At 38.2% G+C, this 27,783-nt stretch overlaps 1 protein-coding gene across 8 annotated transcripts in view; it reads left to right on the top strand.

The window, feature by feature from the left end:
* MCTP2 (multiple C2 and transmembrane domain containing 2) overlaps window positions 1-27,783 on the top strand; it is a 254,637-nt gene that overhangs the window by 80,204 nt on the left and 146,650 nt on the right. For 7 of the 8 annotated variants that reach the window (XM_077124086.1, XM_077124092.1, XM_077124085.1 and 4 more), the window contains 5 exons: window positions 665-773; window positions 19,374-19,516; window positions 20,301-20,377; window positions 20,857-20,968; window positions 24,910-24,945. In XM_077124086.1, coding sequence (XP_076980201.1) covers window positions 665-773; window positions 19,374-19,516; window positions 20,301-20,377; window positions 20,857-20,968; window positions 24,910-24,945 — 477 coding nt within the window. Of the gene's footprint in view, window positions 1-664; window positions 774-8,501; window positions 8,596-19,373; window positions 19,517-20,300; window positions 20,378-20,856; window positions 20,969-24,909; window positions 24,946-27,783 lie in introns of those variants that run through there. The other variant, XM_077124089.1, reaches the window with a different exon arrangement.

Raw genomic sequence — 27,783 nt, 5'->3', positions numbered from 1 at the left:
AGTATGGAAACGCGATAGAGAGCTCTTGATAGACACAAAGTGTTTCCTGCACAGTCTTGCAGGAGCGGCACATGTCGTATAAGTTCAGTAGGGCTCAAGAGAGTGATTGGAGAGTGAAATATTTTTATTACACATGCAGGATGTTTACTGGAACTCAGTGGGGGTTGGGAGGAAAGGGGTGAAAGAAGAGGGGGGACAGTTTGCTTGTGAGCTTTGAAGTATGGACTCGTTCTGCAGGAGTTACCCTGAAAGCCACACTTCTCTGCATGCTGTATCCTCTCTTGGCGCTTCATGGTGAATTATGAAATAAAGGCTCACATAAATAAATGAGTTCAAGAGTTTCAGATGTTGGTACACCGCTTGTCTAATTCTTCTTGGAAAGTTAAAACTCATAAAGAACTTGTTGTGATTGCCTCTGAATTGCTATAAAATCCCAATCCCTCTCACTGGGGAGAAATATAAATACTATGTTATAAAACTACATAACGGGGTTATCAAAGTATGTGAGAGTTGGAGTAGACATTTGAAGATTTGCCATAGTAGTTTTTTCTTAAATTTTATAAGTTAAATCTGACATTTGCGTACTCTGTTATGAACGTATATGTGTGAAATTCTCTCCCTTGGGCCTGACACGTGCTGACAACTGATTTCCCAATCCGTGCAGACTCTGGGGGAAGCCGGTGATGGCCTGAGTAACCTCCCAAGCCCTTTCGCGTACCTGCTGACCATACACCTGAAGGAGGGGCGGAACCTGGTCATCCGCGACCGCTGTGGTAAGAGCCATGTCTGTTACACTGTTTGTGGGTACAAACCTCTCTTTCTATCCTTGGGTCGATGTTGGTAGTCTGCCTTTTCCATCTCAGCCAGGTGGGCTTAAGTCTCCATGTATCAAGCAACTTGCAGCACATGACTGAAAAAGGCTGAACGTGTTGAATTATTTCTATTGTTAAATGAATAATAATCTACAGTGCCCCCTAGCTGGGACCTTTTTATTCTAAAAATTTCTGTGTCTCTCTTCAATCTTAAGCAGTTTCTCCTATTCTCTGTTTGAAACACCTACCAAAAGAACAAAGGGTCTTTTAACCATTGATCTGTCTTCTATGTCACTTAGCTTTTTCTTTCTTTTTACAATATATTTTTCTTTCAGAAAAGTTTCCTCAGCTTGAACTTGTTCATTTGTTTTGTCGTCGGTTACCGTTGTCCTTCCTGTTCAGTCCCTCTGTCAGTTGTCATTAGTGTTGTCATTTTCGTTTCTTAATGGCCTATTTTTATTTACTAAATGGGATGATACCATCTCTTTTCTTGAGAAGATTAGTTGCACATTTAAAAACCTCTGTCTTGTGCTTTATCTTTTGGATATGTGTATTTGCATTTGGGGCCTTTTCCATACAGCATCAGTTTCCTTTGCATGCTTGATACTCTGAAGAGGTGTGTCCATCTTTTTACTCACGTGTCCCTGTTTTACCTTCTATGGATGCCGCCTTTGCTTACCGTGACCTGCCCTCTGTGATGGTGGGGAGGGCTCAGTCATGCGGCTGGGCAGGGTGAGCCGGTAGGTCAAGATGCGCTCTTCCCACTCCTGCTTATCACCAGCACTTGGGCACCACCTGTCACTTACAGCCCTTCTTCCTGGCCGACTGCCCAAGCTCTCTTTGTAGCTTGCTGTCAAGTACCTCTGGTGGTCCATCTACCTGCTGCACAGCTGCTGTGCTAACCAGCCACCCTGATTGCTGCCCTGGCCTTCGGCTTCCCCTGCCGTCTCCCATCTTGGACCACCCCGGGCTCTCCTGCTGCCCACCTGCTCCCATATCCACCCCGGAAACCTTCCCACAGGGACTCTGCTGCCATGATTTGGGCTGTGGATTCCTTCATCTATCTGATCTCACCCGACTGCTAACTTCCAGCTCTGTATGAAGTATGTTCATTCTTTTTTTCCTAAACAAAAATACCATTTCATTTCCTAATGTACAGCCTGACTCTTGCTCTTAACCTGCGTGGCATCCAGCAGTTGTTTCTGTCAGATAATGACTGATCACTCGAATACTCATTTTGGGACAGCTCATCTGGAGAAGACAAGAGTGTCCTGGAGAGAGTATATTTAACTTTACTAGGAAGAAAGTGTTCTAAAGCTTTAAAAGATCATTTCCAACTTTACAGTCTTATAATTTCCCATATTGTGTAACTTTAGGAGTGTGCACAGGCCCAGGACTTCCTCAAATGCCAGCTGCCCCTTTTCTGGTGACTCCCGTCTTTTCTGGCTTCTTTCCCCCTTGATGTGAGTTATCTGGTCAAACCGCCGTTGGCTGGTCATGTTAACCAGTTGAAGTAGATTCCTGGTGGGTCATCAGTAGAGTTTGTAGATGATGAAGAAGGTGCTGCGTGTACCTGGGAATGAATGAAGCAGTGAGGATCACCTGCGCTTTCTCCTCACCCTGCTGCTGGATGACCAGAGACAGATTCTCGTTTGTGCTCCAGTCCTGACACTTGTCACCTCTAAGTGCATTGCTTCATCAAAGTCAAAACATCATGAAAGAAATAGACTTTTGTCTTGTATAAACCTTATGATAACTAATATAATCCAAGTAGGTATAAATAATAAGGAATCTAGATAATACATCTTGCTGTTCCAGAACTTGTTCCTTTTGGAGCCAGTAGCCATTGTTCCTACAGGTTGTCTTTTATTTGGGGGAAGATTAATCACTATCGGTTAAAAATAGAGCTCACTCCTAGCAAGTTTTGTTTTTTCCCTTACACTTTGAGGTGCAGTGTGCCTTCCTATATGGTAATTATGTTGATTTCTGATTGCCTATCAGAAGTATTAATATAAAGACCAGAGTATGTTCAAGAGCCTTCTCTTCAAGGGAAGGGAGCACATCAAACTCCACTCTTGTTTTAAGCAGGGATCATGCTTCTTGTCACATGGTACACCCCTGCCTCCTTTGTCTGGGACTGACATTACTTATATATGCAAGTGTTATATTCTATGGAACCCTTCCCAGGGCAGAATTCTCTCTACCATAACCTTTTGGGCCAATACTTCTCCAACTTGAGTAGCTTCAAAACAACCTGGAAGACTTATTGAAACACAGATTTCTGGTTCCTACGCCCAGAGATTCTGACTGGATATGTCTGGGATGGGGCCTGAGAAAGTACATTTCTAAGTAAGTTACCAGGTGATGTGAGACTGCTGGTCCAGGGACCACACATTGAGAAATGTTGCTTTCAGCAACCACAATGTACAAATAGATGTTGGCACAGGAGAAGAAACATATGCCTTTTTCTGGTAGGTAGAATTTCAATGTTTTGTTTTTCTGGTGTTTAACCTTGCTAGCTCTTTGCTGTCAAATATTGGTCTCAAGCTTTTATTTAATTTGTAGTCTCTGAACATTATTTAATTTAGCATTAGCTCAATTAACATGATTAGGCATAGAAAACTGTGTTATGCCAAAGTACTAAGTATAAAGAGCTTCTGAATTATCTGCAGCATTCATTCTACAACATGTTCTCTAATTCTGTGCCTGTGAGTTCAATAGCTGAATATTGCATTACAAAATTTCCCTCAAGGTCTCTTTAAATGGCACTTCTCCTATGTTGTCTTCTATGTTTTTTCACAGGCAGAAACTCCCTATCATCTCAAGAGTAGGCATTTTTTACCTCTATTAAACATACATCTTATCCTTATTTAGATAAATAACTGATCCTCTCTATCAAGTTTATTAGCACTGTTATTACCTGGGAGAATATATATATATATATATATATTATCTTTGCATGCCCTACCGTGATCCCCTGGTGACTTGTGCATTGAAAATGTTTTTGATAAATTTGACTTCTTTGTTGAAGAAATCCAGATTAAATGCTCAGCTTAAATAAAAGGAGCCAGGAGTATTGAGGGCTATTGTGAATGGGAAATCATCTTATCAGAAGGGAAAAGGGTTCATTGACTCCCTTGCTCAGTAAACATGGAATATGTCTCTCCAGTGAAACGGGCATCAGACTGAATCTACTGGGATTCAGAAAAAAAAGAATTTGCATGACTTTAGAGCTATAGGGTATCTTACAGATCAGCCTGGTCCATCTACCAGTTTAACAGAAGCTTTAATTCAGGAGCTGAAGTACAGAGAGTAAATGACTCTATGAAGACCACAAAGGGAGCCAGTCATTGAGGCAGAACTCAGAGTAGACTGGGGGAATGAACGGAACAAGGAGAGGATTTCAACACTGTGTTTTACTTCTCAGCTTAGCAATTTACTGAATCTTTCTTAAATTTAAATTACACCTCTGTAAAAATGGGCACAATATTAAGACTGTTTTTAAAATGCATGTGTGGTACCATGCCTTACATCTAGAAAAGAGCCAATAAATGATCATTTGTTAATATAATTATCAATGAATAATAATTCGAACAACCCCTGTTCCAGACTCCCAGTGCAGTGCTCCTTCTTGTGTTCCATGTCTCCCAGCAGTGAGCTTGGGCACCTGGTCCCTATTTGTGGAATTTTTCAGTAACCCTTCCCTCTCTATATGCACTATTTTCGGCATAGGTGTTTGTTTCAATTTCATTTACTTCATAAGGAATTGTATGTGTGATTTTTAACTCTAAAATTCAATTGATCAAATGTTGTTTTTCAATTATGGTAGAGTCTTCCTGAAGGTGTCGTCAGGACATGTCACACCCTCCATGACCTTGAAGTCAATTACAAGGTCTCATTTCTGAATTTTGATGAAAAGAATCAATTTTGATTAGTTCTCTGCTAAGGAAGGAGCTCCGCATTTTCTCTGAGTTGTTTTAAAATCACAATGGTCCATATGACTTTCTTTCTAGAATGGGGCTTGGTGAGTTTTTCTGTAAAGGACCAGCTAATATATATTTCAGGGTTTATGAGCCTGATGCACTTAGTGACAACTGCTCAACTCTACCATCACTTCTGTCCTTGTAGCAAGGTATAGATAACACAAAAACAAAGAAGCATGGCTGTGTCCATACATTTTATTTATGAAAACAGGTTTATTTATTAAACCCCACGCCAAAATTTGCTGACCCCTGATCTATAACAGTATGATCTGATTTTGGACTTTGGCTCTCAGAAACTGCTTTTGAGATTAGCAAAGTAAAAACCTTCTATTTAGAATATGAAAGATGTAATCTAAGTAGGAATTCACCAAGTTTTGAAGCACATGCTTTCAACTGAAGTCTCTAGTAAACATCTAGGTGAAATAACTTAAAATAATGCAGAAAAATCAGGCAATTGGTTCTTACTTCCCAATATTTTCACTGGCTGGTGAAGTAAAAATACATGATATCTCTTTCAGAAAAATATAGTGCTAACAAACCTCAAGAAAGGGCATTAAAGGAGCTTATGAGGCTTGTGATTGAGATTTGGAAATAAGTAGAGAAGCTGGAGCTCCCTGACTTTTAACAGAACCTCAGCCAAGGGCTGGAAGATGGAAGTTCTTGGCATAAAGTGCTCTGAAATGCTCTGTCTAAAACCTGCATACCCCTAGTTCAAACAGAGCTGGTTTGTTCAGTATACTATCAAGGTGGGATTTAGAGATCTTTCTGGGCTAAGTTTACTGAACCTCCAAGTTGCTAAACATCCTTTGGATGGAGTCAGGAGTCGCTCGGGCTTCAGGACAATGGGCAGGTTTGGCAAAGACATTGGGTACAGGAAAGCACGAGTGCTGGGTGGTTCCACCCAGGTCGTCCGATATCTTTAATTGTCAACCTCCCTACCCTCTGTACAGTATATGTATTTTCTTTCGGCTTATTTTTCTTAGCAAATGCTACAGATCATTCTAAAGCACTGAAGTTTGTGGGTGCTGGTAACAACTCCCTATCATACGTGTAGCATCGTGGGAGGCTGAGAGGTTTTGGGTAGGTGGCACTAGAAGTGCACCCACATTTAGAAGAGTCATCCTTACAGGTCATATTGCTGTTTCTTCAAGAATCCCCCTAGAATCTCTGGTATGTGGCCCTTCAGCCATGACTAGAATGGATCCAGTATTGGGGAGCACAGTTCTACATTAAGCAGCCCCCCCCTTTTTTGTTGTTGGGCAACTTTGGTTTCTAGAGTGGGCTCTAAGCATGAGCATTCTAATAGAACACTTTAAAATGCCTAGGCGTTGGCTTGGCCCCACCTTCTTTTACATGAGGAAAATCATGGCCATCCCTGTCCCTCTCTGCTCTCAGTCATTGTCTGTAGTTTACTGTTTGTCCCTTTCTAACCCGCCCCTCCTCTCTTCTTTCATCTTTTTTCCTTGACCCTGTCTTTCTTCTCCCCTTTTCCTCACATCCTAACCTCTTCCTTTTACTCCTTTCTATTCTCCATCTGCTTCTGATTTTTTTTTGAGTTTCTGCAGGATGTATTGTTTTTGCTTGAACAAGACTTACATCCTCTTTTAAGTTCTTGATCTGAGACATTGTCTAGTAGCATTTGGCTGTCTGACATTTTGAGATTGATAAAGATGAAGGAATGATATGCCCTATTGATTCCAACTCCAGCTCCTTCATAATTTGGCTGGTGTATACGGGAAATTGAACCCAGGCTCAATTTTCCATGGAAGGGAATGCGGTGAAGAGTATACTTTGGCATCAGGGCTGGTACGGTACATGCCAGGAGCCTTGCTTTCTAGGTCAAACGACAGGACATTTGCTTGTCCTGGGAAAAATGCTCAGGTTAAAACCCCTTAAGTCCTAGAGCCATAGATCCATTCCTGGGAAACAACAGTCCTTTGCGTTAAGACTCTTTTGCTCTTGAAATTAAGGCAGGTGTAACAGTTCCCTGGTTGTGGATGGAAAAAATACTATGTTATTGATGCCCTCTGGTGGTCACTCTGAAGCACTGCAAGGGAGGAAGGAACGTCAAGAAAGACATTCACAAGTACTTCAGCTCTAGGTTAGACCTGAGGGTGGATGGATTTCTTTTCGATGTGAATTTTAGCTGATGACGATACAGGACCCATTCATCCAGGACACTGCACATTCCCAATCACAGGTAGATATTTGACGTTTGTGTTTAGAGCAGGGACAGCTCCGTGTGCAGATTACAGGAAGAATGGATTAGATACATCCTTTTCCCATTGAAAGGAATCATTGAGAGGAAAGACTTGAAGATATCCCACGTGTGTGGTCTGCCGTGCGATAGGCATGTAGTGCATTCCCAGGTGTTTCAATTTCAGTGCACCCTGAGTTCCAGTCCTGCTTTGCATTTTCTGTTTAGTAGGCGAATTTTTATGATTATAGAATTTTTATGACTGTACGATTTTTCTTTAAAAAAGAAAAGATCATCTGGGATTATTCCTGGAGAGTAACATTTCTGTGGCAGCTGAATCTGAGGGACAGGTGGGTGCTTCTAGGGCTCTGCTTCGGGCTGAGGAGCCACGTAGAGCTTCTCAGCAGGTGGTCTGTGCATTGGGTGTACTGAGTTATCAATCCCCTCGGCCACCAGAGCCCCTCCCGGGCTTGTGCCTGCCCCTAAGCAGCCCCTTCCTTTCACCCTGATGGAGCCTGACAGTAATTACCATCTTCTTTTTGTGCCAGGATGGGAAATGTTGAGGCTCCTCGGCCCAGGGGTTAGTCATGGACCCTGCCAAAGACCATGAGTTCGAATACTAGCTCGATACCAGTTATAATGAGGTTTATCCGTGTGTGTGTGTGTGGGGGGGTAGTTGCTTGAAACGAGGCCTGGAAAAATAAGCAATAACTGTTAGCTAATATTATTGATGCCGGGTCTTGTTATAATTATTTCCATTCGTGTTCTGTATTTGTGGTTTCTCTGTGGGAAAGCGAATGACTTCGTGACAGACCTGTAAGTTTTAAAATTACTTCTTCCCAGCTTCTTTCTGTATTTTTGCATCTTCTTGTAACTTCTGCTTTCTGCTCTTTTTTGAGGTAGATTTTTTTTATACCCCGGGGGCTAACAAGTGATAGTGGCTTATAGAAGTTTGTCTAAGGCCAGTTCCTATTTTCTGATGGCGACAGCAGAAATGAAAGAGAAACTATTTTTAAAGATGTGATTATTTGAATAAGAACTCTACTGTGGACTATTGGTTTTATTTTCAAGTTAAATTTGTCCCAGAAAGTGGCTTTCAACACTATATGGGAAAATCGGGGTGGATAAAGAAGGCACACTGCTAGCTCACTGCCAACTGGAATTTTGAACTGAATATGCTGCATTGATCTGACTTTTCTCTTATTCTGTTCTTTCTAAATTAAAACAGGATTTCATTGCAAATTGCTTCATTATTTTTTTCCCCCAAACGTATTTTTCTATATTACTCAAATTTTATTTTGAGAAGCTCAGTGGTGCATCATACTTTGTTTAACGCAGTGCTCCATATTTAGGTTCTTCCAAATTTTTCGTTATTGGTTGTAAGCTGTGCTAATGTTCTTGCACCCAAATCTGGGCATGCAATTTTCTTTTTTATTTCTTTAGAATTAATTTTATTGAATTAAAATGATATTTTTCTATCACATTATCTGAGCCCTTCAAATTTCCTATTGTGGAACAACCAGTTCATTCTTGATAAAGACTGTTCTGTTTTGCAGCCCAGGCAGTAGCGTGTAAGGAATCCACTTTCCCAGTCTCCTACAGTGTGAGTAAAATATCTTGTTAATTCGATAGAGGAAAAGTACTACCTTAATTTTTCTTTGATTTGTATTTGCATTAATCAATTTAGACCTCTGAGGATATTTGGCTATGGGATATTTGCTTTTCTTCTGAGTCTAGCCAGTTGCATTGTTGTGGCTTGGGCTTCTCTTTTGTTCACATTTATTTTTCTAATTTGTCATTTGCCTTTTAATTTTGCTTATAAAGTTTTTGTTGCAAACATATTTTAAAGTCTTATGATCATGTCCTGGGGAGTTTCTTTCTTTGTTTTTGTGCCTAAAAAGGCCTTTTGTCTCCTGAGAGGAATACACATTAACCTAGATTTATTCTCTTTTCTGTCTGATTTTACATTTTTCATTTTTATCTTTGATCTGTCTCGAGTTTATTTTGCTTTCTGGCATGGATTGCAAACTTTGTCTTGCTTTTTATCCTGTGACTATCTAATTAATTAGGGCTAAATATTCCTTCCTCTGATGATGTGAATGCTACTTTTTAGTTATATATTAAAATGTAGTACTTATTAGAGCTGCTCCTAGGATTTCTTTTTGATTCCACTGACATATTCTTTTGTTCAGGTGGCAGAACCACTGAATAGGTTTATTGTAGTTAAAAATCATAAGCAGTACTTTTATTTTGCACAATTTTGGGTTTGCTCTTTATTGGAGTACCTTCTCTGAACACCAGATGGCACGAGGTCATTAGCACGTTTGTGTGGGAGCTACAAAATCTCGCCTGGAGGAGTGAATCAGGAAGGCTACCACTGAAGAGAAAACTTGAAACTTTCAAGGATGCAAACATGCGTCCTGGAAGGCGGGTAGGAGTTTTCCTCTTCCGACTAAGTTTGGTTAGCTTGTCAAGGTCCCAGAGCAAGTGAGTGGAGCTGACTTTTAAAATCTGTTTCCATTAATTCCTTTGTCATTTGATACAAGAATATCCAATGTAAATGGGCATGTTTGTCCATAATCTTTAGAGTATCCCTACAACTCAGCTCTCTCTGTGGATTTTGGTTATTTTTGTTTTGTTTTGAGACATTGTGTCTCCTCATTGATTGATAAGAATGCCTTGGGGCTCATTTACTTGTTCTTTCAGTTAGATCCCATCTCAATTCCCATGAACTATCCAGTAACAAAACAAGGCCATTTGTTATGTCCACCAGCAAGTAAGAAATTGCCTTACACCTGGCTTGAGATCACTGGCTTCAGGTTAATTGGGCATCCTTTTTCTATTTGGTTGAATGGGACTTCTCTACAATGGATACTTTCATCAGCTCTTCATTTCTATGACAATATATGTGCGCTATGTTTATGCTGTTTACAGCAGTTGTTTTTACTTACTTTGTTTCATTGTTAGAGATGTTGAAATGATATGCTCTCTGTGTGTGTGTGTGCGTATTTATGTGTTCCTATGTGCTTCCATGTGTCTGTGACTGGTTTGTGTTGTACTTTTGAGTTCAGATAGAGCGTTTTACCATTAATTCTATCACACTATCACCTTTCAACCATCACAGCATGCTGAATTTGAGTCAGTGGAGAAGGTATTGATACTGTCACCGTCTAACAATTAACTTAACTTAGTGACTTGGAAGCAGCACCTATTCACAAGCTCTGGGAGGATTCAGACAGAGCACTATGGAAACAGCTTGTCTTTCTTCTGCAATGTCTTTGCTCCTCAACTGGGAAGATTGGAAAGTTGGATTGACTCGACTACTGGGGATTGAACATCTGAAAGCTTGAAGGCTCCTACCCTGATTTTGGGTGACTGAGCCCAAGAAGCTGGAAGGCTGGGTCTGCCCCACAGGAGGCGTCTCTGGGCAGCGTGGCTTCCTCATAGCTTGGTGACCCCTGAGTAATCAGACTTCTTCATGGCAGCTCTGAGCACTGAACATGGGTGCTCCAGCAGGCTAGGAGAAGCATATCACTTTGGTGATGCAGTCCTGGAAAGAACACAGTGTTGTTCCCACAATATTGCATGAATTGAATCAGGGACCTGGAGTCAAGGGAAGGGGAGCAGACACACTACTTCTTTTTTTTTTTTTTTTTACATGTACAATCAGTAATTCTTAATATCATCACATAGTTGCATATTCATCATTTCTTAGTACATTTGCATCGATTTAGAAAAAGAAATAAAAAGACAACAGAATAAGAATTAAAACGATAATAGAAAGAAAAAGAAAAAAAAAAAAAACCTATACCTCACATGCAGCTTCATTCAGACACACTACTTCTTGATGAGAGGCGTATCATGAATTTTGGGGTCAGATTTTAAATTGCTCCAGAAATGAAGGCTTCAGAATGGAATGGACCTGGGTCTGAGACCAGGTTCTAGGAACGCACCAATTTCCTCATCTGTAATAACAGCAATGTGAAGAGAACTTACCCCTTAGAGTTTGTAAGATTAAATTAGGTAATGCATATTGCCAGTGTGATTACTTAAATGTAAGCCGTGATCTCTCTTTTTCATGAAAGCTGGTGCCCGTTTTCTTTAGATTTAGATTCATACTTAGTTAATTAATAGTTTTGACAGGGGACTTTTTAATAGAAAGGAGAATTTTAGGGTATTAATAATTATGTGTGTTGGCAATTGGATAACCAAAACCCATTTATCCATTGACATTCTGACATTCACATATTTTAGTGCATTTTACCCTTTAGAAAGACTCCATGAAGCGATTCTCATTGGCTATATTTGACTGTTTACTCCTTTCTTATGTCCATTTCTTTTTTTCTATCCATCTTTAGTCTCTTTTTATGTCTGTATTCAAGTCCCTGCCTCACTATGCTGTCATGTTTTCTGCCTTTTCCCTGGGTGCCTCCCCTCCTGACATTCCAAGGGCAGCTGTTCATCAGCTCTCTAAACAGAAGGCCACAGCCCTGTGTGCTTCTGATCACTTGCTCCAGGAGGGAGGAGCAGGAATATTTTCTTAATGCTCATTTCACCAAAGCCAGCTTTTTCAATAATCTATTCACCAAATGACCAATGTGCTGTAATGGCAGAAACTCATCAACTTGGACAATGTTTTTCTTTCATCTATTTATAAAGTTTATAAACTTTTAAGAAGTAGCTTTCAAAGGTCTCTGGGTCGCAATAGTTGACTGGTTATAAAGACAAAACAATAACAGTATTTTAAACAATATTTAATTTGTCTCAGGTGAAAATAGAAAATGATAGAAAAGTTTGAATATGGCATAACTCAGGTTTCAGAGCCAAAAAAAGAGACTGAGGAAAGAAAAGGGGAGCGGTCAGAGGGGAGAGAGGCAGGTGAGGAGGAGGCTGAGGGAGGGGGAGAGTGAAGAGTCTGGGAGGTGACTGAGGTTGGGGGTGGTGGGGAGTTAGGGAGAGGACCCAGAGGAAGTGTTGGGTGGGTGCAGGCAGGGGCAGAGACCGAACGCCCCCCAGGAGTAACTGGTGTCCCAAGCTCTCACATGCCCCATTATTCATTCCATTCTGGTCTGTATAAACTTTATAAATAATTAAAAGAGTCAAGGTTTGGTAAAATGGACAATTCCAAATCACTGATTCCACTCTCAGTTGTCCATTAGCTGAATTGGTCATTGGCAATTCTTTTGGTAGAACGGGATTTGGCCAACTGCCTAGGGCCATTACATGGCAGCACCAGCCCACGGCAGGCTTTGGTCAAGGCACCCATGGTGCGTTGCACATGGCGGCCTCCCTTAGGGGGTTCTTGGAGTGGACGGCAGTCTGATACTGACTGAATGAGGAAGGTTCAGGAGTTGTTCTGCCAGGTTGTACTAGACTAAAAAATCTGGATAGCAAGACCTGTAGGAGCTCAGGGAGGAAATGGTTCTTCATGGTTGATAGTGAAAAGATGGACCAGGGCAAACCTGGGGATACGCATCTTCCCTTCACTTAATCTTAGTGGGTAAAATCTGGCTTGGAATTCTGCTAGACTTGAAACCATCATTGTCTTCTTAAGTAGTATAAGTTTTGTCCTACAGAGGAAAATTAGTTTCTTTTTCTCACCTGCCTGAGGAAAAATGCCCTCTAAATTTCTATCACGTTCATTGCAGTTTCAGAAGAAACGGGTTAAGTGTGCAGCATGTGGATACTATTTTCTGGAAATTTCAGCTTTACTGCTAGAGGGCAGCAGCAACTGTTCAAAACTCTTCACTAGCTTTTTCTCTGAAAATTTAGCCAGTCTCAAAGAAAGTCTGAACTTAAGTTTGTGGATTCCCTATATAAGCAGCCCAGGTTTCAAAGCATTTACTGGCAAGAAGCAAATAGAAAAAGATTGGAAATACGTGTATATATTCAGAAGATTCTGAATGTGTGTGTGTAAATAGGACTAATGGTCACTTATTACTCTTACCCAGCATATTAAATAAAAGTCAAATTTATACTTTTTACATGGTTCCAAAATATTGTTTATGCAGTATAAGTTCATCTACATGTAGCTCAGTTTCCATAAAGATTTGGTAAATAATTGTTGACTTGAATCTGACTTCTAAATGTCTTAAAGTGAAAGTTATCAGATATTACAAAACGAGAACTTAGTGCAAGGAATAAGAAGATAATTTCTTTTCAGCACAAACAATTACTTTGAGAAATACATCTAATTAGGAGATTTTTCTAGCTTAAGAAGGCCTTTCTTTTTAAGGAACTGCATGGCTAAAATTTATAACTTGACAAATGGGCTCTGCTGATAACAAGTAAGTAGATTTTGCCTTCAAATAACACTTTGTATTCAACACAGTGGATTTTTGTTCAAATTAAGGAGGCTAGTTTAATATTTCATAGGTTTTCCTATGTATATATATATATATATATATATATACAAACATAAATGACCATTAAACTAATATTGTAGAAATATATTTATGGGCTTATGAGTTTTTGACTGAAGGAAGCAGTCTTTGTAGAAGGTGATTTCTTTTTGTTGAAAACCATGTGTACGTAAAAGCTAAGTACATATCAATGTAGAAGCATTTTCTTTTTCTTTAAGTGTGTCTTGAATTTCTGCTTTTTTCTACCATGACCATGAATTACTTATATCATAAAAATCATAAAAAAGTAATTTGTAATTAGAGCTTCGGTAGAGGTTTACTTGATTTGATTTACTTCTTGGAATAGTTTGAGCCACTTACCATGTATTGTCTGTTTCTATTTACCACTTCTGCTTTTGATACCAACCAATTTTTTTCTGTAACACTCTCAATGTGGTAACAGCTCCTAATGTTGATAAGTGGAATGCCAAGAGAACAAAATCCTCAAATTTTCTAGTTCTTGGTCCTTGTGTACCGATGATGGATTTGCACTGCCATGTGTCTTTTTGCCAGAGCTGCCTGTTATTTTCAGATGATTATACATCTGCAGAGAGCTGTGAAGTCATCACCGAATAACCTTTGGACCACAAATTGGGAAGCAGCCGCTACTTATGTGTGGTGTTGGGGTTTTAGATTTTATACGGCCCTTTCCTTCCAAGACAGCTCAGGCTGTTTTAGGGAATATTTCCCAGGCTACATGGAATCCCTGTGAAAAGGGGAACAAGATAAGGGATTTTCTACCCAATTTGTGAAAAGAGGTGATATCAATATATTTCATGCGTTTAAAGAAGTCTCAATAGAAAAGATATTATAGAGACCAATTAGTAAAACGTGTCATCTTGGACAGTTAAAAATGAAGTAAATGAACATTTTATAGAGCTCTATTTGTTGTTATGTGTTCTCCCTCTTTCAACTTTTGCAGTAATATGAACAACAGTAGTGGCTATTTAGTGGGCCCTTAATATGGAGCATTCTCGGTAAAGGGCTGGTGTCAGTTTCATTAAAGTGTGATGCCTCATTCAGTTCTCAGCCCATCCTGTGAGGTTGATGTTTTTCCATCTTACTGTTGAGGAACCTAAGACATGAGGAAATTGAGGAAGTTGTCCAGGGTTATACTAAATGAAAGGCTTGGGATTTTATTCCACCTGTGTCCTTACTTCATAGTAAGTAAGAATCAAGTAATTCTTGATTACTTGATTCTTACTTCATAGCTTCTTCATTCACTCTTCACATATTTATAATACACCCAGCATGCATATTAGATGCCTCTCAGCATAAGTGGTACCTTCCAGGACCTTGATTTTGGAGGATATTTCCTATGATGTTCAGAGGAATCTAAGTAAGATGATTTATGTTTTTAAATAATTGAATGAAATACAGAGCCAAAAGGGTTTAAACTGTTTTTATTGTTGTTTACTGCGGTTTGTGACCATGTTTAATATTCCACTCTCTGTTGTGCAGTTCTAAGGGAGAAAATAGCAGCTTCTCTCAGTGGTTTTGATTAAATAACCCTTTCAGTCCATGGAGCCTCTCTCTGGGATTGTGCCCCATGGATTACATGTTGTGAATCCTGCCTTGGTACTTTTTTATGGTCTGGCTGCAGCTTCCTTTCCAGTCCTCAGCTCTCGGGTGCTATATGTCTCAGCTACTAGGTTTCTTTGTGGCAGCCTTTTTCTTCTTCATTCTAAATTATAAGCTGCTGTCAGATTTATATTTCTAAAGCTTAGCTCTGATCATTTTACTCTCCTGCTCATAAGAGGACCTGAATTTCCTTCCCTCCTCAAACTAAAATAATTCCAGATGGACCAAAGGCTCAGGTGTTAAAAATGAGAAAAGAAAAGCTACAAAATTGGTGGTAAAATCATGACTGAATTAATTTAAAATCTTTTGGTGAAAATATTTCTTCTAAGTAGGATGCTAAACTAAAGAGCCATAAATAAATTGTTGGTGAAAGTTGACTAAATAAAAATAAAAATAACTGATTGCAAAAAATAACATGTCTAAACAAATTATGCCAAGATTTATAGTCAATGGCTATTTTCCATAATTAAAGATTGTAAGTAAAAGACACACCATGAGCCTGCAGAAAAATGTGCAAGTGATATGAACAAGAATTTCACTGACAAAGGAGTATGTAGGTCATTAAGATATGAAAGATGCTAAGCTTTACTGAAAATGCTAAAGATAGATAAAAATGAAGATACCATTTTTTTCTCTTGCTATTAGTTTTAAATAAAGGTTTATACCGTCCAATGTTAGTGAGTATCCAATGAAACAAATACCATCATATACTCCTGGTGGTAGTCTAAATTTGATAAAGTTTTTGAAGGACAATTTGACAATTTCTGTCAAAAGCAGCCGTTCTAATATTAAAAATTCTCATTTAAGTATAATCCCTTAAGAACGTCAAGATAAGTTTGCTTCTGCAGTGTTGTTTGCATTAATAAAATATCAGAAATTATGTAAATGTCCTTTATTTGGCAACCAGCTAAACAATAATACATCAAGACAAAAATGGATGCCCTTGAAGAAAACCTGGTAGATCTGTATGGCTGATATGAGCAGAGATCCAAACTACATTAAAAGTAAAAACATGCAGCCCAGTGCATGTAAAGTGATTCCATGCTTGTTAAAAAACAATTCTTTTATTCCTGTAAGAGTACCCAAGACACTTTATAATGGGTACATTAGCAGGGCAGGAATGAGGAAAGGGTAAGAGGATGGAGAATTTACTTTTCATTTCAGACTTTGAAAATTCAGAGTTGTGTGCATATATTACTTATGTTTCAAAGAAATAAAGAGCAAAGGAAAAAAGCAAACAAAAAATACTGTGTATTTTACAGAATAAAAATCGAACTCCTTATTTTGTTATAAGGCACTTTCTCCTCTGACTCAAACCTGCCTTTGAAACTGTATTTCTCATCATAGTTTTCTCTCTTAATTTCTGGATGAGTTGAAATGCTTAACTTTGCACTACACAAATTTAATAATTTTTTTTCTCCTTCCTGCTTTCCCTCCTCCACCCATCTTTCGGTGCCAATACCTCATGCTGGATAACTTCACCCCTTCTCTGCTTGGTCAGACCCAGCCACAGTACAACTCCTATCTCCCATCTTTCATCTCCCACTGACACCCCAACTACAACTGCCCTCTGACACCCATGGACCACCACAACCCTCGAGTCCAGTTCTATTTTGACACTTACCTCTTGGACGTGCTGTTATATTTTAGTGTGTGCTGCGTCTCCAGGTGTAAAAGACCAGCATCTAGCATTGGTTTCCCTGTGCATCTCGCAGGGCCATGAGTGAAGTGACCAGGCTTTATCTGTGGCAAGTTTGCATGCCGGACAGGGCCAGCTCCAAGGGAGAGTTCACCACGCCTGCCATCCACCAGCACGGACAGAATGAAGGACTGTCTCATTGTTGTTAGGAGTGTAAAGTGGAACTTTCTGGGAGGACCAGGAATGGTTATGACTTTCTTTCTCTCTATATAGTTTCTCTCTCCATATTCAACCACAGTGTACTTCGAATGGAGAAGGAGACCCGGGTCACAAATTTTGAACCCCTTGATTTTCCTAAGTTTGAGGTTGGGTGACTTGCTGAGGCTCACAGGGTTGGGCTGGGGGGTGGTCTTGGATGGAGCCCACCCCGAGACTGAGTCCCGGGCTCCAGGCCCCTCCTTTGACTCTCCTCCTGGAGAAATGCATCTTTATTCCAAAAGCCTCATTGTTTCGGAAGCTCCCCGTGAAAAAGGCCCAAGTCGACCCATTCAGGTGTCATCTCGTCATCCGTCTAATCTGGGAGCAGCGTCCCGGGCGCCGGCCCCTTTCAGGACTTGCCTAGTTGAGATGTAACTTCCCTGACAGTGGGGCACTTGGGCTCAGAGAGACAACCACAGAGCGCTCCCCCCTTTCTCAGAGTTTCCCTAACAATTAACGTCGCACTAACTTGACACCCTCTTCCCTTGTTTGGCTTTATAAACCCCGGTCCCTTTTTCTATTAATTCCAGACATTAATATTTTCTTTCACACGAATGCCGCCACTCACCCGTGAAACAGTTTGAACATTATGTAGCTGTCAGGGTGCCTGGGGATTACCCAGTGTGCCTTGCCTGTGAGAAAGTGACACCGCCGAGGCCTGGTTTTGAGATGTTTATTTTGAGAGAATGCTGACAAGCATGAAGGCCTGATCCCAGAGTGGCAATTTCATTTAATTAAAGGCCTCTTTTTATTACGGTTTTCCCTCACTTTATATATATATATATATGTCTCAGAATGACGGTTACAGCCTGACTTGCCGGCGGTCTCTCCCGAGGAGGGGTGGCTGGCTGGCTCCCCCATGGCCTCCAGTGCTCGTTTTTAACATCCTTCTCAGAGCAGCCGCCTACCGTGGGGTGCGGATGGGCGTCTGGGCTTAAAATACAGAGTGCTGGCCTTTACCCTTGTCTAGCCACACTGAAAATGTGAGAGGGTGACTCATATATGTGCACGTATTTTTGTCCCCCCTTATTTTCTTTATTTAAAATTAGGAGAATCTGTGAAAGGTGTGCCTTCGTTACTCTATCGTGGCCTTTAAATAGTGCATATTAGCTCATTTTATAAGGAGCTGGCTTTATTTGCAGTTAAGATAGGAAATGTGATTTTCAGTAATTTTTCATTTCAGTAATTTTCATTTTCAGTAATTTTTGGTATTCTGGACCTAACTAGAAACGGAAAAAGAAGTAGAGGAAAAAGAAGTTTGAGGTTCCCATTGATGGGTGGTAAGGATATGATAAATGCTTGTGACGGAGCAGTCTTACTGAGTGTTGACACAATATTGTTCGATTGTAATGGTTTGACCCTAATATCAGGAATGCCATTCAATAAATATTCTGAAGCCTTAGTATAATGGGCACTTGGGAAATAGCAGCACACAGAACAGATTGTTGGTCTTTGTACACTTATTCATAGTTCTGTGTTTCACACGTAATTATTATAACGCCCCAAAACTTAGCATTTTACTTTCTTTGTAGCATTGTCAGCTGGCCGTCACTGGCTCACTTGTGGATTGCCTATTCATTTGCACCTTCTGTATTCATCCTTCACCGGGCATCAGTGAGCCCATATATCGCAGGCACCGGGAGATGTCACAAGTACAGGGGCACACATGCACGCGTGTAGCACACACATACTTGCAAATACGTATTATGTTTGTGGGCAGTTTTTCTGTCTCTCAATTGATCTGAAAAGTGTGGAGACAGGTCAGTCACTGACCCTTCCTTTTGCTTTGGACTTTATTCATTCTCTTTGGCGTCTGTTTTCAAAGCTCCCTGGGAGGAGACGGCAGGTCAGTGGTGTCAGCTCTGTGGCCAGCTGAGGGCCCAGCAGATTTGGAGTTCAGCTGGCCTGGGTAAAACAATGTTGGCCGCTTTCCTGCAGGTGCAGGGAGCCAGCAAAGAATGGCAACTTTGTCAATTTAATTTCTATGCCCCCAGTTTCGGTCTTAGTCCCATTACGCCATCTTTTGAGTCTCTGGTTTCAGAGATTGATTGATTGATTATTATTATTATATTTTAAAGTACGGGGCTCTGTTGAGCCCACCATCTGGTCAAACTTTTGCAGAAGGTTTCTTTCTCTTTTTCATGACAGCCTGCAGTTCTCAGAAGGGGTGGTCCCTCTCCCAAAGATTCCTGATACCTTTGGCTGATGCTGTGGATTTTGTTTCTTGATTTTGGGGGGGATAGTTCCATAGGTTTTGTCACACACCGGCAATGAAGCAAAACAAAAGCGCTTGCGGAGCTCTGGCATTTCCCTAAGTTGTTTCATTTTTCTCTCCCCTCCACCTCTGGAACCTTTAATTTCTGCAAAGGGGTGTATTTGTCCTGCGTGTGCACTGTGGAATGCTTTGAGCCATGGGAGTGTGGAAGAAATCTTTGCTTAGTGGAGACACTAGGGTTTTACATCTATTTTTAAAACTTGTCCTGCCCTCTTTTTCTTTTAAAGGCACAAGTGATCCCTATGTGAAATTTAAGCTGAATGGGAAGACGCTGTATAAAAGTAAAGTCATCTATAAGAACTTGAACCCAGTTTGGGATGAGATCGTTATATTACCAATACAAAGCCTTAATCAAAAGCTACGTGTGAAGGTAATTAAGAGGACTATCAAATCTGTTCTATTATTGAAAACATTTATTTTTCTGTAACCCTTGATACTCTCTTAAAAGTAAGCTTAGCAAAATTAATTCTTTTATTATTCTCAGGCACTGGATTAAAAATATTAATTTGGAAGGACATCTTTATACCATTTGTCAAAACTATGTATTTCCTCTCAGATCAGTGAGGCTGCTCTACAGAAAGTCAGAATGAGAATAATAGCTTTATTGATTTTCTTTACACTTACCAAATGTGGAAGAATTATTACCAGGAGTGCAGTGGCAACAAGTACTAAAGTCTTTCTCATTAGGAATAACTTTATACTTAATAGAGCTTTAAGTTACCGGTAGTAAGCATCAATTGCTCTAACATCTGGGTTAAAACTGCATGAGTTGAATGCAGGATGAGATTGCTGTAGACTATTTAACAAATTTCTATTTAATTGGCAGATCTGCTCACCATGGAAAATACTTAATTTTAATGAGAGACGGCTTAAACTACAGAGAGTGGTGCATTGTGTATAACATTTTAATGTACATGAATATAGCCTTAAAAATATTCTCCCCCCCCTTTAATGGTGGTAGGCAAAACGGGCATGTTCGAATAATTTTGTTCCCTTGGCTTAAAAAAATTCCCCTTTAGTTGGACTGTGCAGATTATTTTTTGGTCTAAAGGATTGAATTAAAAACTACCAGGGTATTCCATTTGCTAATAATTTGATAAACTTGGTTGGTTATCCACATTCTTGTGTTTTACTGGCTTCTGTCCTCTTTGTAGGTATATGACCGAGATTTAACTACATCTGATTTCATGGGTTCTGCCTTTGTAATGCTCAGTGATCTTGAGCTTAACAGGTATTGTATGTTTACTGTAATGGTTATTAGTGAATTTTAGAGTGAACTTACATAATGTTAAATTGGATTGGATTTGTTGAAACCCAATGACAAAAGTACCTGAATAAATACAATCATGTTATCACAGTTGTCATCATCTCTTCTTTGCATTTTGCTTTTTAGTTCCCCAATATATTAAGCATAAAACATTCTTTAATGTGTTCTAAAATGTGTATTGGATTTTGTGCTTTCACGTGTTGAAACATGTTAACCCAACAAAATTAAGACAGGCATTTAAAGTTTATTTGTCAGGGTGAGGGGCAGTTTTACTGACTGTTGAATTAGACAATATCAGACAATTCTTCTGTCCGGTTTGTTGTTGTTCTATTTTCTCTGAATTTTGTGCTTTTTGAAGCATTTTGTCTGATTCCTGAGGATACATTATAAGAGGATAGTACTATTTGCAAGTGCTAACATTGGTTATTGCTTTTTGCTTGTAGAACGACTGAGCATATTTTAAAATTGGAAGATCCGAATAGTTTAGAAGATGACATGGGAGTTATTGTGTTAAATATGAACCTGGTAGTAAAACAGGGTGATTTCAAGAGACATGTAAGTGTAACGCTTTTGTTCTTTTTAAAACTCTTCATTGTAGTTGTTCCTGGCTTACTGGGCTACCAGATGACTGACATTTTTTTTGATTATCTCCGGAGAGAGACAAATAATTTTACAAAGACTTAAAGTACCTATCTGTGGTTATGTATATCTTCCCTTTGGAACTCTGAAAAGTAAATCCATTAAGGATGGTAGTGCTGCTATTATTACAACTTGTATGCTGTTTGTTGTTCGCTTTAAAATACATCAACCAAAGTATATTTTCATTAAATGTTAATGCGTCCATCTATAATACTTTTAGGGACTAGATGATTTTATTCAGTTATGAAAAGCAGTTCTCCAGATTTAACTACTACTTTATGTAATATTTAATGTGGTCAAGTATACATTTGCAGCATTTCAATTTCTTTTTGTTTTTAATTTTGACTACCAGGTTTTTTATTAAGAGTACTTTGGGAAAGATACAAATTTTAGGTTTCTCTGATCTATCCCATATGCCAACCAGTGTCTATAGCACGAATGAAGCATCAGATGTCACCATATGACTGATACGCTGCACTTATGGGCCAATATGTGGATTTAAGTCATGATCTTATTTTATGTTTGAAAATTATAACTTATGTTTCTGATAATTAAAACGAGAACAAAAACATCATTGATCATAACTTATTTGAAAGATATTTTTAAGGCCCACTAAAATACCTGGTTGAAGAAGGGATCTATGTAGTACAGTTCAGTGCATTTCAACTCCAGTATGATTCTAGCCTATTTATAAATTAGGCTTCAGATCATTCTCTTTGAATGAAGGCATTGGAGTTGATGATGAGACTATTCCAAATAGTCTTCATTTTGACATCACTTCTGCTTTTAGTTACAATTTACTTTTATGATGAAAATCAAGACTAATTTACTAATAAACTCAGGGAAGATGGCTTAGAGAAGTAGTTTACATGACTGCCTGTAATCTTTGTCTATTTTAAAAAAAAAGGTTAGGACTTCTATTTTTTAAATCATAACTACAATGAGCTATACAAGGGTTTTAGAACCTAAATAGATAAATTACAAGCTTTTGTATCTACCTGTACCTTTATTCTAGTTGTTGTTTTGGTAACTTTCCAAGTGTTTATCCTGATATTTAAAAAGTGGTTTTTTTTGCTTTGTATATTTAGGAAGAATGCACAATGATGTGTCAGTTGCTGGAGAATCAACTAAAAAGTTGTTATTTTTAATTTAAGTTCTTTACTTTTGAGAATTTACAATAGCTCAGAAAAAAAAATCTGTACTTCTGTTTTTAAAAAATGTGGCACTGCTTAAACATAAGACTTAAATAAAGGTGACAGTTTGAATGTTAAAAAGATCTAAAAATTGATGCTGAAAATTAACTTTTTTTTTTTCTATCCGAGATAATGAAAGAAGGATTTTCTTTAGTTTCCTCTCAGTCATGACAGTATTGTCAGTGATTCTATGAATTGATGGTATTTGGGGTCAATAGATACAGTAGGTGACCAGTTACTTGACTGGACCACCAGATTAAAATAATATGCAATATAAATAACTATCATTTGCCACATGGCTTAACACTTGCCGATTGGTGTGCTCTAAGCATTTCTTCTGTATTTAAGTGGGGATTGTAAAATTGGATAGTCATGGAAATAGCTACACTCCTAAATGTGACTACCTGTGATTTTTCTCTCATACGTTGGATTATGTTTAACTGTAAATTGGCATTTAAAATAGATGCAAATTTTGCCAAAATGCGAAGTTTTAAAGCAACAGACTTTCCATTTCAATTTGTTTCAAATTGTAGACCAATTAATATTGGGGGCAGCTTAGATTTGTTTTTGTAAAACATCTCAAAGAAAAACTTTTCCAAATCGAAGGAGTAGCCCCAGTGGTCATTTTATTTAGTTTAGCCCTCCTTTCTTTTGACTGCCCCACCTCCTGTTTATAACAGTCTGTCAGAGAGTGTGTCTGCTCATTCATACACTTTTTTGCTTTCTTTGTTCTTTGTCTGACAGAGGCATGCTATGCAATATATTTATTTTATATATATTTTATGGAGGTTTCATCATATAGAAAACCCTGCTTGCTCTCATTTGTTTTGATTGGCAGTTCTATTTTTCTGTTTATTTTTTTGATCAAAGTCTAACTGAGCCAGTAATAATTCACCCTGGGCCATATGTGGTTATTCACCTTGCAAAACATATTATGTAGATATCAGAAAATGTTTGCCGCTTTTCTGTTAAAATAATCAATTAAAAACTTATATTGGAATTTTCAATAGCAGTCAGTAACACTTGGAGTTGGAGGGCAGCAGTTTATTTGATAGGGAATCATGTGTCTATAAATTTCTATTTAAATTTAATGTCTAGTGGAAAGATTTCAGGTTGAATTCTCACTTTTGTACCCATTTTTTTCTTTCTGTCATCCTTGTTTTGCTGTTTATTTAGAACTAAGATCAGAAATCTTAACATGTATGACATATCTATGAATTACCCTGAATATCCAAGAATGTCATGATATACAAGCCTGCTGCAGTTTTTAGGAAAACCACTGACAGGAAGGCGGCTGTATCTGCTGTCTGTTTCTTTTTCTTGGCCAAAACAGGATTGTGGTTGGAACTGTAGACTCTGATGTCAGACTGTAGCGTTTTAAGTCCATCTCCATTGCTTTCTCGCTTCAAGAAGTTAAGTGACTAGGTCAAATTCAGAAAGTTACTTAACCTCTCCCAGCCCCGATTTCCTCCTGTGGGAGATGGGGAGAAAAAAGAGGTTCTGTTTTGCAGGGTTGCAAAGATTAAGATGATGAAATATGATGGTCGGCACGGGGCGTACTTTATACATGTTAGTTCATAATATTGTAGTAAGTTTTATGGTATCTGCAATGATCATTTGCATTAATGTCCTCATCTCATTTGTTTATCTTTTATGATTGTCATAACAATCAGATGAGTTATAGTATGTCAAAGGGCCTCAAACAGCCTTGTGCTTAATGTTTGAGGTTTGCTTGAGTCAGTATTGTTGGAAAAATATATAAAAAATGACTTTCATACCCAGCTTGTAGTACTTATAACTTCATGTCATGGGAATTAAAAATTTCACTGGGGAACTGTTTTTAATGAAGACTGTTTTCAGATGATTTCTGTGCCAAAGTTTCTAGTTTCTGATCACTGAAATATAAGTGAATTTCCCCTGAAGACTATTTTCTTTTCAATTTATTGGGAAAATACATTGGCAAAGTAGATGGATCATTTACCTAAAGGTTTTTTTTTTTTTTTGCCTAAAGCATAATAGCAAATGTGGTCTGCTCAATTAGATTCATCATAATTGAATCGTGATCTCCAGAATTTATCCCAAGTTTTAACAACCGATTAGTTGGTTAACCGGCCACAGTTTTTCTTCCCTCCTCAGTTTGTATTAGCCTGTCTGTCTTAATTGTGTTAGAATGACTAGATTTTCCTCTATTATTTTGAATAATGGGATTTCATCAATGAAGGCAAATGAACTTATTTTTCTTAATTCTAAAACTATGGAAATCTAAACAGGAGCTAACATTGTCCATGGATTTCTTAATATTTCAAATAGGAGAACTCTGCTTTTCTTTGTTTAAAAAGTAGAAACATTTTTTAGTATTTTATGGTAATTGTCAAAATTTATATGCTCTAAGGATCAGACAGTATTATATGTCCTTGACTTTCTTTTAGTGGATGCAGTGAGAAAGTGATACAACACAACCACGTAACTCTGATTTTTCAGTTTCTAACCATTTTTTTTTCTCAAATGTGTTTTCTCTCTACCGTCAGAACTTGGTTCTCAATTATTGAGTGTGATCTGCACAGTCTAATATAATGGCGTAATAATATAATTACATTGTTGATGATTCTATTTCTCCCTCTTTTGTTTTGCCATTTTTCACCATTTGATGGACATAATCCATAGCGTTGGTCAAATCGGAAGCGACTAAGCACCAGCAAGGTAAAAGTATGCTTTTTTTTCCTTTAACCCATTTGGGAAAAACTTTATCTTTGCTGCAAAAACAAATATAAGCATGATTTATATTTCACAGCCTTTAGATGTAGCGGCTTTCTTTTTCTCTTACTGCTGTTACAAATAAAAAGGGAACCATCTACCTTTTAAAATTTCTTTTAATAAGGGTATAACCAAATGTTTGAACTTAGTTATTTTAGTGGTGACATTTTATATGTGCCAGCCATATTAGAATGTTTCACTTCATTAAGCTTGTAATATTTAGAGTGTAGTATGATTAGATTTAGTCCTTTAAGAAGTATTTACTATAACCCAGAAACACTCCTACTGGGACAATTTAAGATTGAAAGAAATATGAGATATATTTTATAAATCTATTTTCTATCTCCTGAACAATCCACTTATTTCTTTTTTGTAAGAGTCTCTCTAAAGGATTTTGCAAAAAGCACTGATGATTTGTTACATTGTGACTGCCTTTTTAGGCAATTCTGCATGATGTCCCATTTGTGAAAACTATATACGTTACAAGTAGGAATATATTATTAATTCATCAAGTTATTAAAAAATCCCCTTAGGGTTTGTAAATTAAGTAACTAAATTTTAAAATTAGTGTAACAACAAAATTATTCATAATTTAGCTGTTCTGATACTTTATAAAGAGAACTAAGCAACACAAAATAATTACACCTAACTGATGAAAGATTCCAGGCTATTTATTCAGTTCAGTTTCTGAATTGTGGTAGTGGTGATGTGTGGGTCTGTGTGTCTGTGTATGCCTATATTTGCACACATATATATGTGTGCAAATTTCTAACCTCATTGTGCTTCTTTTTTGTTTGTTTGTTTACTTCATTTTAAAATGAGATTGGAAATGGGAGTTCCTTCCTCTCTGTATGAAAGAGAGAAGCAAAATAAGAGATGGGGGTGGGGAAGAAAGAGAAAGATGATAGAGAGAGAGAGATAATGGGAGAGAGAGAGAAGATGGATAGATGGACACATAGATGCAGATACTGGGGGAGGTCAAGAAAATTTTAACCTGAAGAGCACTAATCACTTAGGAAGAAAGTGTTACTTTCCAAACCTTGCTTTTAGAAACCCAACAGAGGCAAAGTTCTGACTCTTACTTCCTAAAAATATATCCTTTGCATTTTGAAAACTTAAAAAAACTATGATAAGACACTTGCTTGGTTATCCTGCCAGTTCACTTGGCTCCCAAGTCTCAGATTCTTAAAAATAAGTTATCACTTATTTTTATTTTATTTTATTTATTCTATCACCTTAAAAATAAACAGGTGATAAATAATAATGTGAAGTGTTCTCAAAAATTCTTGCAACTTTTGCCTTATTCCCTTACAGTCACTAGAGGGTAGAAGAACATCATTTCTCACTGCAGAAGGGAGCCCAGCTCTGATCTCCCATTTTAAGGGTTTCGGTAACCATCTGAGGCAGTAAAGTTTTCCCAGAATGCTTTGGTGAAACCTGACAAAGCAGTATTTTCTCCTTTATTGATTCGGCTGCTGCACTAAAACACTGTACTGTACATCAATAACCATCTTTAGTTAGGGAGCTTCGGTCTGTGGAACAGCACTGGCAGTTTGTGGGAGAACATAAAGACGAGGAAGAAAAATTGTGAGCTTGGGGAATATTGGAGTCTAGGGAGAACAGGGGAGGTTATGGAAGAATGGCCAAAGGAATGAAGAGGGATAGAAAAACTGTGGATGGCCTGCATAAAAATATCAAAAATAGGAAGGGAACAGAGGAAGTTATAGCAGTATGAGTTGTGCCTTAGCACTGAGCTGAGTCGTGCCTTAGCAATGAGTTGTCGCCATCTCTTTCCACAATAATCACGAGATTCCTAGAATTTTGACTTCAATATCCTAGGCTCAGGGACTTAGCATATGCCCTGACTTAGCACATATGTTTAATAAAACCTTAGATGAATGGTGTTCATTGAACATATTCTTGATATCATTTGAAAGATTCAATTTATATAGGGGGAAGGAATTGCAATTGTTACGTTGAATTTTTGCATCTTGGAAGTTTTGGAGAGAAGAAGGAGGTAAGTTCTAATTTGGCTTATGTATATGATCACATGGAAAATCTATAGACACAGTGATTAAAACTGTAAAGTGGCTAAACTGCCCTGGTCAACCTATCTTTTGGTATTTTAAAAATATATAAGCTCCTTTTGTAGGATTTCCATATTACATTTTTAAAACATTTGTAAAAGAAATTTGGCTTACAGATAACTTATCTATAAATATCCAAAATTTCATCAATCCTAAGCTTTATATTACCTATATCATTGACTTTCTCAACTCCATTTTATTTTTTTAAAAACTTAACTTTTTTTTGGTAATTGCTCCTTAATCCCATACTTGTTTAAGTTTACATCATCTAAAAGATTCCTGAATAGCGGAGCCTTTTTTGGACTCTCTTCTAAATGGTTTCCTTACTCTTCTACCCTGGATTTTAATATTGAATGCATAGAAATATATTTAAAAATAAGTTATGTTTTATCCCAAAAGGCTGTTTATTATTCTGACTAGCGTTTTTTAAAGGAGAATTGAAAACATCATGCGACATGTCCCGAATCAGATACCTAGTTCTCTTCATGTATTTACTGTACATAGTCCTCAGTGTAGATAGACCTATTATTTAAGCCTTTAATGCAAGTTACTGTTTTAGAGAGAGAAAATTCCCACTCTTTGCTCTTTGTTGGTTTCCTTTATTGCCAGGGCAGAACTCTCCAGGCTCTATTTTTCAGTGTGTTGCCAGTGGCTGACAATGATAGGGTTGACAAGTTGTGACAGAAATTGTGGTGCA

This window comes from Tamandua tetradactyla, chromosome 12 (genome assembly GCF_023851605.1).
Source record: "Tamandua tetradactyla isolate mTamTet1 chromosome 12, mTamTet1.pri, whole genome shotgun sequence".
Classification (NCBI taxonomy): Eukaryota; Metazoa; Chordata; class Mammalia; order Pilosa; family Myrmecophagidae; genus Tamandua; species Tamandua tetradactyla.
Note: the sequence above shows the minus strand (reverse complement) of the source record. Positions and strands in the feature narration are given on the sequence as shown.